The following is a 14,984-nucleotide window of genomic DNA, read 5'->3' as shown; positions in this document are numbered from 1 at the left end:
GCTGAATGGGGTTTGCCCTTGGGAATCAAGTTTCATTTAGCTGGTCCAGCTCAAGTATTCCCCCAGACTCCATGCACAGAAGGACATTTTCAGTCAGCCTCTTTGAGAGCAGAAGAGCTGCTTGGCAGAGGGACTCAGTCCCAAGGGGGGTTAAATCAATCTGCCAGGCAGCTTTTGGCTGTTAACTTTCCGGAGAAGCTAGGAGGGAATGGTGTTCAAATGACAGAATTATATGCAAAAAGATGGAGGTACAAATAAAACTGATTGATATCTTGATATTTGAAAAGGACATACAAGTATTAATTCAAGATAATGATTTGGATAATTTCTTTTTTATAAAACAGATCTGTTAAAGCTTTCAATGATTTGCTGAAAAGAAATGAAAGAAGATCAAAGAAATCAAGCAAGAAGACATTATTTTGACAGAATAAAAGTTAAGATTGTTAAAAGCGCATGTAAAGAATACAGAATCAGTTTATTTGATCATGGCTTTAAAGTAGTTATATAATTACTTCTGGTAGCCTTAACAGACTTTTACTGAGTAGAAATGAATGACCAGGCCTTAGAATTTTGTTAATAGTAAAGAGTTATGGGAAGAAGAGTACATTTGTTCTATCTTGAGACATAGTGTTAATTTACTAAAATTGCACTTGTGATAAAGGGGGAAGTTACTTCTTTATTTTTTACTTCCTTTTTTCATTTTTCCTGCACTTCTCATTTTTATATTTACTGTAGTTCATATTAGTTTTTACTTTTCTAATTGTACTTTTAATAAAACTATTTTTAAAAACCTACAAATCAATGCTAATGCTAAGTAATCTAAAACTCCATCTACCCACAGAAATACTTAATGGGAGGGAGCATATGTTGTTGGTACTATCCAGTGATTTTCTCTTATAAACATAGTGCTTCAGTTATTTTCTTACAATTGTGTGAATTCAACAGCTCAGGCTGCTTGAGTACAGGTTGAACAGCTTGGAAAGGATTTTAAGGGAACAAGTGACAAGGGAGCAAAGCACAAGCACCTCCTCCAATTATTTTTTCTCTGAAAATTCTGAACATTCCCACAGTCATGTTATGAGTCCAATACAGTTGGGAATCTCATGTTTGTCTCCTAATTTCTAGCCTGATCCAATGGTCTCCAGTTTGAATGAAGTTTAATGCCACAAGCCATAGCAAAAAGCTTGTGGCTAACAGGTTCTCATGAACTTAATCTATTTCTAGAATTAATAATATTTTTCAGTTGATTGCATCCAGCAAAACACTAAAGAACAGTTAAAACCACCGTGTATTTGAAACAGTAAAAGGGAATCTTAAGTGTACTAAAAAAACCTTTTATGAGTGTCATAATATTTTATGAATGCTGCCTATCTCTATCTATGAGACTAGTTTTTAATTTCATGAAATCATTTTCTTATTCATAACCTGGGGCAGTTTTTGCATATGAGGCGATAGGTTACAAGTGTACACCTCTAGCAAATGCATACTCAGCCTTTAAATTAATAAAACCAATTTATCTTTTGTGAGAGGCACAGTATCCCTATGAAAACATTATCCTATATGTGTTACATAAATATAATGACAAAATGGCCTTTCCAGACATCTAGCTTTCTGATCTCACGTCTATAACATCAATTATATGTTTCCAAATTGCATTAAATTTCTAACTACATGTTTATTATTTGTATTAACAGTGAATGTTAAACCAGGCAAAATGCCATTATCACTACAATAACAAAATGTACAGTACATTGGTCTATAGCAACACAGCATATTTCATCTGAACAAAAACTATTTCTAGAAGGTTAAAGTAAATGTAAATTGTCTCCCGGAGTTGCTTAAAAGAAAAAAAAATTGCCAAATGAGGCTTCTCCCATTATTTTAACATTAGAATAGGAAAAACACACATCGAGTGTTTACAAAGATACAGATGCTGTCTCGGGATTTAGTCCTGTAGCCGAAAAAAGCAAAATAAAGCCAGAGAAATAAAAAGGATGGAATTTGAAAAATTGATTTTAAATCGATAGCTAAATTCACCATGGAGGAATAGGGATTAGACTAATCTTGGACTGGCCCACTCAAGGCAGATTTTCTCAGTGGAGCAGATGACAATATGTATTCCTTGTTTAAACCTGGCAGCTGTACCTACTGAAAGATAGTACTGATGCAGCACAGAATTATCTAGCCCCATAGGACTTGCCTTATCCTTTACTCAGAACTACAGGTCACAAATAGTTTGCAATAGCAAACTTTTAACAGTACTGCATTATTCTGCAGAGTCACTTGCTCAGGATGTCCATGGTACATTTTCTACACAGAGAAATTCTCTGTTTTATGCATTTCAGTTTTGCTGCAATTCAAATAGGTTCAATTTTATCATACTTACCTGCATGCTGGTATAAACAAAATAATAATTTGAAAACATACTTAGGTAGAAGATAAAATAGACCAGTTTCCGTACTGGGATAAAGGCAATTCTTTCCATCATGAATAATCTAATTAGCACTATGAATTATTTAAATCTATTTTAAAGTTACCATTTTAAAGTATCTATTTTACTATCAGTACTTTCATTTTTACCTGACCATCTCATTATTCAATGCAACAATTTCCAAGTACTTCTTTAGCGCATAATAATTATGGATATATTTTCGGACGTAATAGCCTCGCCATCTTCTTTGAATCTAGAGGAAAAAAGAGTACATATATTTGCTTCATTGAGTGTTGGTTTTTCTTGCAATAGAGAAATAATTGCCAAAAATCATAAGAAATATTTATTCTGTTCTGCAAGGAACACAACTGCTTCAATGTTAGCATGAGTAAATATTTGTCTATTCGTTAATATGGATACAAAGCTCCCTAAAATTATTATACTGACATAAATACATACATTATTATTATTATTATTATTTTATTATTATTTATTCGATTTTTATACCGCCCTTCTCCCGAAGGACTCAGGGCAGTGTACAGCCAGGGTAAAACAAACGGTACAATATACAATTAAAATACAGATTAAAAAACTTATTATATAGTTGGCCTAAAAAGTTTAAAATATATAAAACTAAAAAACCCCATTAAAATTAATAATAAAAATTAAAACCAATAAAATTTAAGCCAGCCCCGCGCGAATAAATAGATGTGTTTTCAATTCGCGGCGGAAGGTCCGAAGGTCAGGTATTTGGCGTAAACCCGGAGGAAGTTCGTTCCAGAGGGTGGGAGCCCCCACAGAGAAGGATCTTCCCCTGGGGGCCGCCAGCCGACATTGCTTGGCGGACGGCACCCTGAGAAGTCCCTCTCTGTGAGAGCGTACGGGTCGGTGGGAGGCATGAGGTAACAGCAGGCGGTCCCGTAAGTACCCAGGCCCTAAGCCATGGAGCGCTTTAAAGGTAGTGACCAAAACCTTAAAGTGGACCCGAAAGGCCACAGGTAGCCAGTGCAGCCTGCGCAGGAGCGGTGTTACACGGGAGCTACGTGAAGCTCCCTCTATCACCCGCGCAGCTGCATTCTGGACTAACTGAAGCCTCCGGGTGCACCTCAAGGGGAGCCCCATGTAGAGAGCATTACAATAATCCAAGCAAGAGGTAACGAGTGAATGAGTGACTGTGCACAAGGCATCCCGATCAAGGAAGGGGCGCAACTGCCGAACCAGGCGAACCTGGTGGAAGGCCCTCCTGGAGACGGCTGTCAAAATGATCTTCAAACGACAGCCGTTCATCTAGGAGAACACCTAAGTTGTGCACCCTATCCTTTGGGGTCAATAACTCGCCTCCAACAGTCAGCCGCGGCTGCAGCTGACTGAATCGGGGTGCCGGCATCCACAGCCACTCCGTCTTGGAGGGATTAAGCTTGAGCCTGTTTCTCCCCATCCAGACCCGTACGGCTTCCAAACACCGGGACAGCACTTCAACAGCTTCATTGGGGTGGCCCGGGGTGGAAAAGTACAGCTGAGTATCATCAGCGTACAGCTGGTATCTCACCCCGAAGCCACTGATGATCTCACCCAACGGCTTCATATAGATGTTGAACAGAAGGGGCGAGAGGATCGACCCCTGTGGCACCCCACAAGTGAGGCACCTCGCAGCCGACCTCTGCCCCCCTGTCAACACCGTCTACGACCGATTGGAGAGATAGGAGGAGAACCACCGATATACGGTGCCTCCCACTCCCAATCCCCCCAACCGGCGCAGCAAGATACCATGGTCGATGGTATCAAAAGCCGCTGAGAGGTCTAATAGGACCAGGGCAGAGGAATAACCCCTGTCCCTGGCCCTCCAGAGATCATCCACCAACGCGACCAAAGCTGTCTCCGTGCTGTATCCGGGTCGGAAGCCGGACTGGAACGGGTCTAGATAGACAGCTTCATCCAGGTATTGGGGTAGCTGCCGCGCCACAGCACTCTCTACAACCTTCGCAACAAAGCGAAGGTTGGAGACCGGACGATAATTACCCAAAATAGCTGGGTCCAGGGAGGGCTTCTTGAGGAGGGGTCTCACCACCGCCTCTTTCAAGGCGGCAGGGAAAACCCCTTCCAACAAAGAAGCGTTGATAATCCCCTGGAGCCAGCCTCGTGTCACCTCCTGAGTGGCCAGTACCAGCCAGGAAGGACACGGGTCCAGTAAACATGTGGTGGCGTGGAGCCTCCCCAACAACCTGTCCACGTCCTCGGGAGCGACAGGGTCAAACTCATCCCAAACAGACTCAACAAGACGTGCCTCCTCTCCCTCGCTTGGATCATCCCAATTTCGGTCCAGACCATCCCGGAGCTGAGCGATTTTATCGTATAGATAACCACTAAACTTCTCGGCACGTCCCTGCAAAGGGTCATCCCGCACCTCCTGATGAAGGAGGGAGTGGGTCACCCGAAACAGGGCGGCCGGGCGGTTATCTGCCGATGCAATGAGGGTGGAAGCGTAGGAACGCCTCGCCTCCCTCATTGCCACTAGGTAGGTCCTAGAATAGGACCTAACTAGTGTCCGATCAGCTTTGGAACGACTGGACTCCAAGTACTCTCTAGGCGTCTTCTCCGGCGTTTCATCTCCCTCAGCCCCTCGGAGAACCAAGGGGCCGGGCGAGATCTGCGCTGGGTCAGAGGCCGCAAAGGCACGACACGGTCCAAGGCTCCAGCCGCGGCCTGTTCCCAGGCCACAATTAGTTCCTCAGTCGAGCCGTCGGCCAGATCCTTAGGGAATGGCCCAAGCTCTGTCAGGAACCTCTCAGGGTCCATCAGGCGCCTGGGACGGAACCAACATATAGGTTCCATCTCCCTGCGATGGTGGGTGGCGGTTCGGAAGTCTAGGCAAAGGAGAAAATGATCTGACCATGACATCGGTTCTGTTACCAAATCATCTAATTCCAGATCATTTAACCACTGTCCAGAGATATAAATTAGATCCAGCGTGCCTCCTCCCATGTGCGTAGGGCCATCATTTACTCGAATCAGGTCCAAGGCCGTCATGGAAGCCTGGAACTCCCGAGCTGCAGTCGATAACAAGCCATCTGATGGTAGATTGAAATCCCCCATGACTATAAGTCTGGGGGTCTCAACCGCCACACCGGCAAGTACCTCCAACAGCTCGGTCAGGGCTGTGGTCACGCAGCAAGGAGCCAGGTACGCGATCAACAAACCCAACTGATTCCTATGGCCCCATCTCACATAGAGGGATTCACAGCCGGCAATCTGAGGAACAGTGGCCTCCCTCGGCTCTAGATCTTCCTTAATGACAACCGCCACCCCCCCACCCCTACCTTGGGCCCTCGGTTGATGAAATGCTCGGAAACCCGGAGGGCACAGTTCAACAAGGGGAACCCCCCCCTCTGGACCCAGCCAGGTCTCCGTAATGCCCATTAGTTACTTGGCTACTTGCTGTTAATAATACTGCAAAGATAAATCACTAACATTACACTAAATAAGGGAAATCAAAGTTGAGAAAGATAACTTACTTACTTACTTACTTACATGTAGAGAACAAATGGGTAGTTGACTTCTTTGTATTTTATATTTTAAAGTATCATATTACAACAATATTGGTATATCACACAGAAACCCACATTTTCAACTCCACCTATTAAGAATCATAAGACTTTTCATCCAAACAAATGAGAAGGCTAATTAAAGTACCTGCTTCACTATCCATCACTTTTTCTAATATCATAACGTAATTAGAATTTTTTGAACAGATTGTGAGAAGTGGAAGTCTGTTCCTGTAGTCTTTCCACAGGAAAAAAAAATCTCATTTCTACCTTAGTAGAATGAAAATACTGATAAGAGATCATATCAAATATGTTATGAATCAGGATTTGCCTTTACACCATATACAACTTACTTATCTACCATCTTCAGGCTAGCAGCTTTTCAGAAGGTAGAGGCATATCAACATACTTAGCTAAAAGACACCGCTTGTGCCTTTGCTCCTTCAAACTTTTCCAGTAAAAACTATGCTGTTTAATTTGATAGTGAAAAAGTGCTCCCAAAATTGTTTAAGTGCTGTGGAACTTCTGATTAAATGAATTCTATATTCAAAAGTTGTAACAAATAAATATAATGTTAAAATTCCTGGGAATAACAATGATATTTCTGACTTTGCCCAAATGTTATAATAGACTAAACTAGAAAAGCTATTTAAAAAATTGAGCTTGGATAGTTAACAAATTACTAGAACTATACTGGGGAATGACGTGAGGAGGTATATAAAAATATTTTTCACTTGCATGTCTCCATATTAACTAAGTAATTCAAAATATGTTCATCCTACTTTTGTATTAAAAGACACAGTGGCTGTTAAAATTGAGTACAAAAAAATAAAAACAAACGATATATATTTGATACCCAAGACAAATAATATATTAATCGGTTCAATAGGCTAAGAACCAACTAGGAAACAAAGTAAAAACAATGAAGCCATTTGGAAGAAGTAAATTACTTAAAAGATATGAGGCCCAATACATTTCAGACATAAGGAGTTCAATAAAAGGGGGTCTCTTCTCTCTCTCTCTCTTCTCTTTTTTCATATTGTTTCAAAATAATTATAAAAAGAAAATCATTCTTTTTAAAAAGGAAAGACGGAATGACAATAAGCTCAGAAGAATTTGCTATGAGCAAAACATGGATATTCTTCAACCTCTGGTCCAGTTGAAAAAGAGCTAGCTATTTGTCTAGAATATTGTTCTAATTTTAAATAAAATGTTTGACAAACTACTTTCCCAAATAGCTACATTTTACTATTGTAGCTGGCAAAGGTCTGGAAACCAGGAATATAAAAAGTCCATTCTGGGATCCCTCCCAGCCCTAAGCCTCAGTAAAGTAAGGCACTGCCTCTTCCACTATCCCCGCTTGTCTGTCTCTGCCTTTGCTTGTGGAAAGGCAAGTGGCCCCAGAACTGCCACCTCTAGTCTTACCTGCTATGCTGCAGCCCAGGAGTTTTTTGGTTTGCCACAGCTCCAAGGTTGCAAGAAGCCTTGAGCTGCAGCGTAGCACAAAGCCTCAGCCACCTCAGCCACACAGTACAAAGCTGCAGCTATCCCAGGAATCCATAACCACCTTGGGAAGCACAGGTGAAGCCCAGACACGCCAGGAAGCCTCAGGAGTGCAAAACAGTGTCCTGGCTGTCTGAGAAGCTTTAGCCGCCTCAGCTCAGCCACCTTGCATTCCGAGACCTCTGCCACCATATCCTCTGCTATCCCAACTTATTTTTGCTGTCTTCCTTTTCTCACTACTGATGAGTCATGCCCCTCCTCGTACTTTACTGATCGTGTGAGAGACCATCTTTCTCATGTCTTACAAGGAAACTGCAGTGCAAGACCTGTGTGGCTAATAGCTACCTTGTGAAAGATCAGAGCAGGCATGCATGGTCAGCAGCAAGGGCAGAAGATGACAAAGGTCAGCTAGGGCAGCACAGACTTCAGAGTACAGGGGACCAAAAATCCATAGATGCAGGGAGATAGGTATGAGGGGAAGTTGAAGCAGCCCTGCAGTTGTAAGTGCAGGTGGGCTGCCAAGTGCCAGAATTGCTATCATGTGACTCCAACAGCTGTAACTTTGGGGATTGATCAACACTACCATAACTTTAAATGGTTGATGAATTGTTGTAAGTCAAGGACTACCGATAGATAAATAATATTTTTTTTCAGCTAGATTTTTAAAATGTTTGGTATAAACTAATATTATATTGCCATACAGAGCTGCTTAGGTGTTCACTCCTTAAACATAGATACTATATAGCAGTGGTCACCAACTGGTGGTCCGTGGACCACTGATGGTCCACCAGAAAATTTTGGTGGGCTGCAGAAAAATTATTTGCATTTTTTATATTGCACTAAATCGGGAGTCCTCAAACTATGGCACCTGGGACGGATACATGAAATGAACGTTTGGCTTGCTGCAGAGAGTCTCCCCCTTCGGGGTCTTTTTGTGTGGGTTGGAGTGGGGCAGAAATTCCAACTCGGGCTCTGCTTCAGCCTTCTGGTGTGGGGCTTTGGGCAAAGGCTGGAGGAAAATGCCACTGGTGGAGAAGAGCCAGAGATCCTTGTTCCAGTGGGACTGCTCCATGGCCTGGAACTTGCTGACCATCTCAGCCTGCTAAGCCTCCAGGTGCCGGTACCTGGCCTTGCCCTCCCGCAGGTTTTCCCTCTGCTTGGAAATCCTATGCTCCTAGTCCTCAGTGAAGTGCTTCTGCTGAGCCTCCTTCTCTGTCAGTTCCAGTTTGAACTGAGCCAGCTGTTTTGCCAACTCTTTCTCATGGTTGCTGCTTAGCTCCAACTACTGCTTCCTACTGGGGCCCCAAGGAGCCTGGGCGAGGAGGCATGGAGGGGCTGGGAGGGGAGGGGCGAGTAGAGGCTTGCGAGGTGCCCCTTGATGTGAGTGACATTGAGTTGGTCACGCCCACTCAGTCACATGACCACCTAACCACACCCACCCAGCCAGTCATTAGGCAGATCATATTAGTGGTCCACGGGATTTAAAATTATTAATTTGGTGGTCCCTGAGGTCCAAAAGGTTGGGTACCCCAGCTATATAGCATGTATGTTTGGGGGGAGGAGTCTGTTTATGTAAGCCTTACTAATTTTAATCATTGCATTTTCCAATGCATTCAGGCCTCTATATGCCCTACATCTTTTGTATACTGACGATCCAACATGGAAAAGAAAATGCCAGATAGCCATAGACATTTTAGAAAGGGACAAAGAACAAGAGACAATATTGCTCTTATATGCCGGATAATTGGGGAAGCCAAAGAATAGTAAAAGAAGTCATTATGTTTACAATAGAGAGACTTTCAGGTATATTACGTCAAGATGTGGAATGTATTTAAGAATACATTAGGGGCCGGAATAGCTCAGGCTGTTAAGAAGCCTGTTATTAGAACACAGTAGCCTGCAATTACTGCAGGTTCAAGCCCGGCCCAAGGTTGACTCAGCCTTCCATCCTTTATAAGGTAATGAGGACCCAGATTGTTGGGGGGGCAATAAGTTGACTTTGTAAAAAATATACAAATAGAATGAGACTATTGCCTTATACACTGTAAGCCGCCCTGAGTCTTCGGAGAAGGGCAGGATATAAATGTAAACAAAAAAAATAATAATAAAAAAATGGGAATCCCAGAACATCCTATAGTACTCGTGTAAAACAACTGGGCCAGAAGCCAGAGTCCAGAGAGAACATGATAAAAAACACCGGCTCCAGGTCAGCAAAAAAATGGGACTAGACTGTATACTCTCTCCTTAATTAATCAACCTGTATGTTGAATATATAATAAGGGAAGTTGGACATGAAAAAAAGAGGGTAGTTTTAAATCTGGGAGAAAAAAACATCAGCAGTCTGTGCTATGTTGATGACACTACTTTGATAGCTGAAAATGCAAATGCTTTGCAAGCTCTATTAATGAAAGTGATGGATAGCTTCTGCTATTTAGGATCAACTATCATTAGTAAAGGAGCAGCCATCAAGAAATAAGCTACAGACTAGCAATTGATAGGGTAGTAACAAAAGCCTTGGAAAAGAATTCAGATGCCATGATATGTCTATATCTACAAAGATCAGAGGTGTGCAAGCAATGTTTTTCCCCTGTGATTCTCTATGGATGCAAGGAATTAGACTTTGAAGTAGCATGACAGAAACGGTATTAATGCCTTCGAATTTTGGTGTTGGAGACTTGATGATAAATAAATACTTAAATCAATCAGTCTGTCAATCAACTATTTGTATATTACATAAATCAAAGAGTCCTAACTTGTATAATTTTTCTCCATGTATCAAATCTTTTTTTCCTGATTTTACCCAATAACCCAACCCACCGACATACACATTTCATAGAAAATAGAACACTACTTTTATCTCTTATAATTCCAAGGTGAATATTTATCCTTCCTTACAAAATATATGCCCTTCAAAGTAATTAACAAGTTTCAGTGGTGATTGGTACCAAACAATTATTGTCATTGATCAGTACCAAACAGATAATTTTAAACAAAGTCATTGTGTGCTCAGCAGATTACAGCTTGTTAACGGGCAAGTTCTGAATGACCTCTTAAGCTAGTCAAATCAATGATGCATATTCCTCATTAAGTAACATCAAAATGTAAGTGGTCTTATAAATAATGTTTATTTCTAATGCTAAACAAGTGGCAAAACCTTGATAAATCAGAAGCCATCTGCTCATACAGAATTTTTTTTAAAAAAATGGAGATTACTTTTCTTCACAACAACCCTTAAATCTTCCAAATGAAAATAAGACTACTATTTCACAATCTACTATTATAAAACTAAATCTGATTCAGAAAAAATTATGCATTATAATTATTGTTTTCTTTATTGGTTTCTGGCTCCAAATATGAGAGTTTGAAATAGTAGGTCAAATTTAATTAAGGTACAATGTTAAAGAACATGTGATGATACAGGACTATAATTATATTTAGCCAGGTGCTTTTCTTTTCTGCCTGTACCTAATTTAGAACCATTTCTAAAATTTGAATATGTTATACTTATGCAAGTCTATTGGAAAGTCTTGCATCAATGGGAACCATACCAGATTACACAGTAACATTTGCAGTTCTTAATCTGGTTAGAAAAATGTGGGAAAACATCCTAGATATTTGTACAGCAGAAAGTTCAGGCCATTAATGTAAGTTTGGTTTCATAAAATGTACTTTCTAAACTTAAGGAGATATTTATTCAGTGCCTGAATGAGTCCAGTAAAACCTATTTACGAAATACTGAATATCATAGATGAAATGTGGAATTTAAATGCAAATGCATGCAAACATTAAAAAAAATGTTTTTCCCTCCTAAGATGAAATGCCACAATATTTAGAAAAGACAATGAATTTGTACTTTTAAATCTAACCAAGATTTTCAAAAATGCAACTTGGGATTACTTAGCGTAACTTGAAATTTGTAACTATGTACCATTTCCTCATTTTACCATCAGCATATCAATCAAGTTTATATTATTCTGGGTTGCTTATTTTATTAAAAGCAAATTCAGAGCACAATTGACTTTTCATTTGTTTAACAAGTGAAGAAATATTTACCCTGACAGCCATTTCATTGTAGAAATTCATCTTCATAATAAAATATGCTGTCTGTGAAACAAGGAGTAGAGGGGAAAAAAATGGCATACATTTCAGTTACACAAATACTATACTTCTATTTTTACATATAAAAGGTAAGGATTTTTATACATAATACATAATAAGAGTTTTAGGTTTGGATGGAATAAAATCAAACTTAGAATCGAAGAGATGGGCTTGCTAATACATAATGCAGTCTTAACCAGAAAAATCTATGGTAGTCAAACCAGCAGCTAATGGAGATATATGATCATAAAATGCTCTCCGCTGAGTTTGATAATCAATGGTGCTCTACTGAGAGTAGAATAACAAAGCAGAAATATTCACAAGTGCTGGTGACATATAGTATTATATGATTTATTCACCAGGCTTCTTTTAACCAAAACTCACAGAAACATAAAAGGAATTCATATTTCAAGATGCCTGGTTTAATGAAAAATTCAAAGAAATGCTGTCTTCAGTCGAAATCGTTCAAGGATATGGATGCAGTGATGGAGCAAAATTGTGCCTTCCAACCATCTGTACTAAACGTTATGTACTTAGTTGCCTCCTGAGTAATCCTTGGGAATTTTGTTTCATTTAATATTCATTCTAACATCATAAAATCATAAATACAATGATAACATGTTACAGTGAATCCCCTGATATAAAAAAAAAACATTTCCTGGTTCCCTTCCAATAAAGATGAATTCCGCTCTCGGTGAAAGAATCTCCTGTTACAGCAAACACCCACTTGGCAAGATAGGTTATTTTAATGGATACATCACTTTACACTAAGCTTTCACATCTGTTCCACCCTCTAATTACCAATGCAAAATGAACATAATTCACAACAGTATCATAAAAAAAGTAAAATAAGTACTTTCGAGATAGAAGAACGTCCTTTATTTAGCATAACATGCAGACTCTGGGGGCTTGGGAGTGTGTTTTAACTACAAATCAGAGAGAAAGAACCTCTCCTTGATATGCAGTTCCCTGTACTCTCGATCTTCCCTCCTGGCAAAAAAAAATTTCACTGTAAAAGAGTTTCACTGTAATTAGTGTTATTGGAATTGCCTAGTCTGATCCAAAGCAAATTGTCTGTGGAGAGCAGCAGGACTGGATTATTTATCAACTGTCTGGGCAATTAAGAAGCAGTTGGCTGCAATATGTTATTTACAAATGAACACAATGACGCTACTTCATTTTAGATTCACTTTCTTCATTACATTAGTTGAGGCATTATTGCTTTTGTTTAATTAAGCCACTTTTTAAAATGTTTACCTTAATATCATATTGCTTCCTCAATAATATACCCAAAAGGCGGCGGGTTGGGGGGGGGAAGAGGGAAGAGATAGTTCTTTTGAAAAAAAATGATATACTGAAGCCAGGAAATCCTTCAATTGGGTGAAAAATCCCACCTCCTATTCAGATCCCTACAATAGATAGGAGCCAACGGATGAGAATATTTTTCTCTTCTTTCCATAACTCAATCTTTATCTAACTATGCTTTGCTAATTATGTTTCAATAGACTGAACTGGGAATGGAATGCTATGGATCAGAGGTGACAAGTTAAAACACTTATTATTCTGGAAGCCTAATTTCCTAAAGGTTTTATCAATATCTAGAACTTCTACTTTTGTAGTTTTTAGGATACTAGTAACTAGGCTTATATATTATCTCAGAATTACATCTATAAAGCTCTAAATCTTGTATCTTAAAGTGCTGGAATGTGGAACATGTTAGCAGGTCTAAAGCAGCTTTTATATTTTTCCAAAACTCCTAATGCTCTATTTTAATGGGTAAAAGAAAAATGCTGTATAACTCTCCTCAGCTTCATGGATGCCCATTGCTCCATTCATCAAGTATGGAAGCTAGATTAAGAAATAAAGATGTCCTCAAATCAAACATTACTCTTGGATGAAGACATCCATGCAGTTTCTTAAATAAGTTGTTTATTGTTGCCGTACTGATTTTTTTCCAACTTCTGAGTCTAGTCTGCATCCAAGGAATTTACTGGTAATCTTCCAATCAATTACAGGTAGTTCTTGTTTAGTGACTGCAATTGTTTCCAGAAAGATGTTCATTAAGTGACACAGTTGCTAAGTGAACTGAGAGGGGGGGAGGGAGGGGGGAGGAGAGAGAGAGAGAGAGAGAGAGAGAGAGAGAGAGAGAGAGATGGAGAGAGAGAGAGAGATGCTGCAAAGATTGCTGGTTACTGCCCTCTCATTCAAATGAAATCCTCTTATAATGTCATGTCTCTGGCGTGTTCCCCCCACTTCCCCCCCTTGTAGAGCAAGAATTTGCTTTTCTCTGTAGTGCAGCACTTTCCTAAAATGTGCTAACTGCAAGTTAAAAAGCTCAGTTTTGTGACATTAATTAGTTGATCTCCCACAAGCTCATGGCTGTGCCTTGAAACTGGCCAAACCTTAATCGGTTTCACACTGAACGCTTTTGTTGTTGTAAATGCATGCATTGGTCCAAAATTAAATTTTTTATTACTGTTCACTAGTGCTATATTTGTGAACAGTTGTTAATGGAGAAGTACCTATACTATTAAGCCTCCTTTTACGTGACTTCAAATCTCATATAAGGCTGGCCAGTTGTGCTGTCTGCTGGAAATTCTAGACAATAGCAACAGTGTCCACTGGGTTGGAAAGGAAGATTGAACTGATGAAAGTAGAATTGCAATGTTATGACACAAGCCTCACTCCTTTTTTACAGACATCTGATGGTATACGCACACCCAAAAAGGCTGGAACTTGCTGTACACCACCACTTTGGCACTTAACAAATGTAGCAGGATTCTGTGGTCACTGCTCAAAAGTGGGTAGTGGCACAAGGAACCAATGTAATCCTATTTTGCAATGCACAAATTCCAAATAGAAAAATATAAAATTTATTTCTCTTTTTTATCTGAGCCTATTTGCTTTATTTTTCAGATATCTGAACATTTATGCATGACCAAAAATGCATAAATCTGAAAATACGTAATGTATTAAATATTTCTTCCAATAAAATAATTGCACTTATTTTGTGCTGATGCAAATTATGGAAAACTTAAAATATAGTTTTAGAAAGTTAATTTTACCTCCAGCATTTTTCTGAATTTTTTCCGCCCTTGACAACCCCGCCACCATTTCTGAATAAATACCATCATCTTGTTTAGATACCTGAAACAAAATACTTTAGTAAGGGTATAATACTGCAAATTAATAGAGATTTTTACAGCTTTTAAGTTTCTGAGTATGACATTTCAATATCAATTTTATCAATTTCGGTTTTAGAACAATTTGTATTCTGAATAGTATATCTTGAGAGATATTATCTTGATAGTTACATTCAATGTAGCATGTTGAGTATAACTCTTAATGCTCTTTCAAACATATGATCTTTTCAGTATTAATTTGTTATATAATCAACAAAATGGTTGTTG

General features: G+C 39.5%; 1 protein-coding gene across 2 annotated transcripts in view; it reads right to left on the bottom strand.

Moving 5' to 3' along the window:
* Window positions 1-14,984, bottom strand: part of SPATA17 (spermatogenesis associated 17) — a 113,702-nt gene that overhangs the window by 77,734 nt on the left and 20,984 nt on the right. For both annotated transcript variants that reach the window (XM_058165423.1, XM_058165424.1), the window contains exons 3-5: window positions 14,640-14,721; window positions 11,530-11,580; window positions 2,581-2,684 (exon numbers count right to left, since the gene is read on the bottom strand). In XM_058165423.1, coding sequence (XP_058021406.1) covers window positions 2,581-2,684; window positions 11,530-11,580; window positions 14,640-14,721 — 237 coding nt within the window. The remainder of the gene's footprint in view (window positions 1-2,580; window positions 2,685-11,529; window positions 11,581-14,639; window positions 14,722-14,984) is intronic.

This window comes from Ahaetulla prasina, chromosome 1 (genome assembly GCF_028640845.1).
Source record: "Ahaetulla prasina isolate Xishuangbanna chromosome 1, ASM2864084v1, whole genome shotgun sequence".
In the NCBI taxonomy this organism is placed as follows: domain Eukaryota; kingdom Metazoa; phylum Chordata; class Lepidosauria; order Squamata; family Colubridae; genus Ahaetulla; species Ahaetulla prasina.
This window is presented reverse-complemented; position numbering and strand designations above follow the sequence as displayed.